The sequence below is a fragment of the Cajanus cajan genome, chromosome 4 (assembly GCF_000230855.2).
Source record: "Cajanus cajan strain Asha chromosome 4, NIPB_CcT2T_4, whole genome shotgun sequence".
NCBI lineage: Eukaryota > Viridiplantae > Streptophyta > Magnoliopsida > Fabales > Fabaceae > Cajanus > Cajanus cajan.
The window spans coordinates 57,007,540-57,010,490 of record NC_138520.1 but is presented as its reverse complement, the minus strand read 5'-3'; the positions used below and the strand labels follow the sequence as shown (position 1 = coordinate 57,010,490).

The following is a 2,951-nucleotide window of genomic DNA, read 5'->3' as shown; positions in this document are numbered from 1 at the left end:
ATCCATCACATCCACCTTGACAAGAGGCCAAAATCTCTTCAAGAAAGCAAAATTAAACCCATCAGGTCCTGGACTTTTGTCGCCATCACTCTCCCTAATCAAACAACACACTTCCTCCTCAGTAAAGTCACCAACCAATCTTGCATTTTGTGCATTAGACAACACAGGAAAACCAACAACTGACAATCGTGGTCTAAGCCAACTTCTAGCTTTGAAATGCTCCTCAAAATATGACCTCACAACCTCTTTCATCTCATAAATCTCCTCTACCATTTGCTCACCTATCTTCAAAGCAATAATCTAGTTACGTCGCTGCCTTCCCGTGATACAAGCATGAAAATATTTGGAATTTAAATCACCATATTTACCACAACGAACTCGCGCCTTTTGAGATAACAAGCTTAGTTTGTTCCTCCGAGCACACCAAATAGCATCCACTAGCTCCTTTTGCCTAATCCTTTCTGATTCTACAAGAAAGTAATCCTCATTCTTCGCATCCAGCTCCTTTAATTCCTTGGTTAGACTTTTTATCTTGGTATCCACATTACCAAACACTTCGACGTCCACTTCTTTAGAGTATTTTTAACATTCAAGAGCTTTCCTCTTAATCTCTGGGCGGCCCATGTACCTTGGACCTGTTTCTCCCATGCAGACCTCACCACACCCTCTATACCACTATGTGAAAGCCAACAATTATTAAAGCGAAACGGTTTAGGACCCCAGTTTAGTACCTTGTGGTTCAAAATCAATGGACAATGATCAGATACATCACGTGGGATCACCTCCACATATCCTGCATCCTAGTGAGCACTCCAACTTTCTGAGACCAACACCCTATCCAACCTACTCATCATAGAACCATCACTTTTAAACCAAGTAAATCGCTTCCCAACTAGTGGTAAATCAATCAACTCCATATCTCTTATAATCAAATTGAATTCCTCCATATCTCGTACACCGTATTCACCAATCACCCCTTTTCTCTCATCTTGTCTTCTCACCGTGTTGAAATCCCCAACTATACACCATAAAAAACTCCCAAAACCACGCTTAGACATAATTATCTCTTCCCACAACCGCTGCTTATCCACCAACTAACAAAGAGAATAGACATTCACCACCACACACCTATTCGCATTCACACCCCATCTCAAGCAAACACCATGGAAACCAGAACTAGAAAATGTAAACACCAATTTACCTCGGTTGGAGTTCCAAATAGAAAGTAGACTGCCACTCCTACCTTGAGAAGGAGAAGCAAACCACTCAAACTCTGTAGATCCCCATAAGTGAGCACAAAAAGCACGATCATAACTCTCCAATTTAGACTCCTGTATCGCAATAAAATCTAGCTCCTCAGCTCGAATAAGCTTAGATATACGACGCCTTTTCACATTACCCCCTAGTCCACGACAATTGAATGTACCAATTCTCATTGCATATCTGAGGAACCCCGATTACCAATCACCACCATACGATCCCTCAACTCTAATGAAATAAGTTTCTGTCGCACCTCCTCTTCATTCCCACGCACCTCCATTCCAATACTCTTGCAGATAGAGAGAATACGATCAGCCATGGCTTCATCACAACACCGTTCTAACTCTGCACCTGAATTGACACCTTTAGTCTCAATCGACGGGACCACTGTTGAGGTCCCACCCTCTACAACAGTCATTGTAGACACGAAATCTTCCGACATTGACACTGAATCTTGGGAAGCTCCTTTATTTTGCTTTTTCTTTCTAGCTTTTTTTAGTACACTTCTCATATTATTTCTGACAATAGGCTCATCACTTTTGGCTTGAAGGGAGTCTATTGACACCACCCCCTCCCTAGGCTCAATACACCTCTCCACTTCATCTGGATCAACACCATCAGTAGTCACCACATTTGGAACCTCCATTTCCACCTCTGTTCGCACCCCTCCCTCATCACCCTTCACACGACCCCCTTTTCTAAACACTCCTTTCTTTTTACTACCCACCCTACTCCCTTTACTAATCAAACCATCACCATCATCCAATGTCACAAAGTGATCATCGCCTACCTCCCTCATAGGGCTCACCATATCATTATGGATATTCCCCTCTGCCCCATTTTGAATATTCTTAGAGACTTCGTTAACAGCCCCTTCAATTGCTTTAAAACCTTCCATTACCAAATTTGTAATTTTAGCTACTACCATAGTGGATTCTGTTGCCCCTTCCACCTTTTGTTCCTCCGTTTTCTCTACCCCATCACCACAATTCCCACCACTATCGTCATTGCCAATCCCCGATGAGGCCTCACCAATCTTTCGTTCTTTATTTTATGTTTAATATGTATTCTCTCCGTATTCAAATATATAAGAAAAAATAACTAAATGTTGTGGGAGAAAATGGCAAGGTGAATAAACTTTTACGTATATATTTTATATATGAAAATTATATAATATTAAAATAAGAGGGGGTTATAATTACACTGGTGTAACTTTTATTAAGTGTTACACTACACCACTCAACAACTTTATATTAATTATGAATTTTATAAATCTAACCGTTAGATTAAAAGTTTATATCATTTTATACGTGTATATCAAATTTTGTTAAAATTAAATAACAATTTAAAGGTAATCAAAGTATTTATATTTTAGTATATTTTGAAATGAATATATTACATTTTATAAAAATGAAGTATTAAATCATCTTGAATTAATATAAAATTTTATATATATGATCTAAGAGTAAAAATCTTTTAATCTAACGATTGAATTTACAAAATTCATATTTAATATCAAATTATTGAACAATATAACACTTAATAAAACTTATACCGATATCGTTAAACCAACCGATATGATGAGAATATGAGATATGGATCAAAATATTTAATCAACTTTAGTTGCATTGCATATGTATACGAATTGATTCACTCAAGCATGTCAGACTGGATTAGGTATAAGCATTAAA

The 2,951-nt window shown here is 38.0% G+C and overlaps 1 protein-coding gene across 1 annotated transcript; it reads right to left on the bottom strand.

Moving 5' to 3' along the window:
• Positions 1–300: 300 nt before the first annotated feature.
• Positions 301–1,436, bottom strand: LOC145957382 (uncharacterized). Its single transcript, XM_083073630.1, has 4 exons — positions 1,100–1,436; positions 828–1,018; positions 629–731; positions 301–569 (listed from the first exon to the last, which is right to left on the bottom strand). Exons 1-4 carry the CDS (start codon positions 1,434–1,436, stop codon positions 301–303), a joined length of 900 nt encoding a protein of 299 aa, XP_082929756.1.
• Between the last annotated feature and the right edge of the window lie 1,515 nt (positions 1,437–2,951).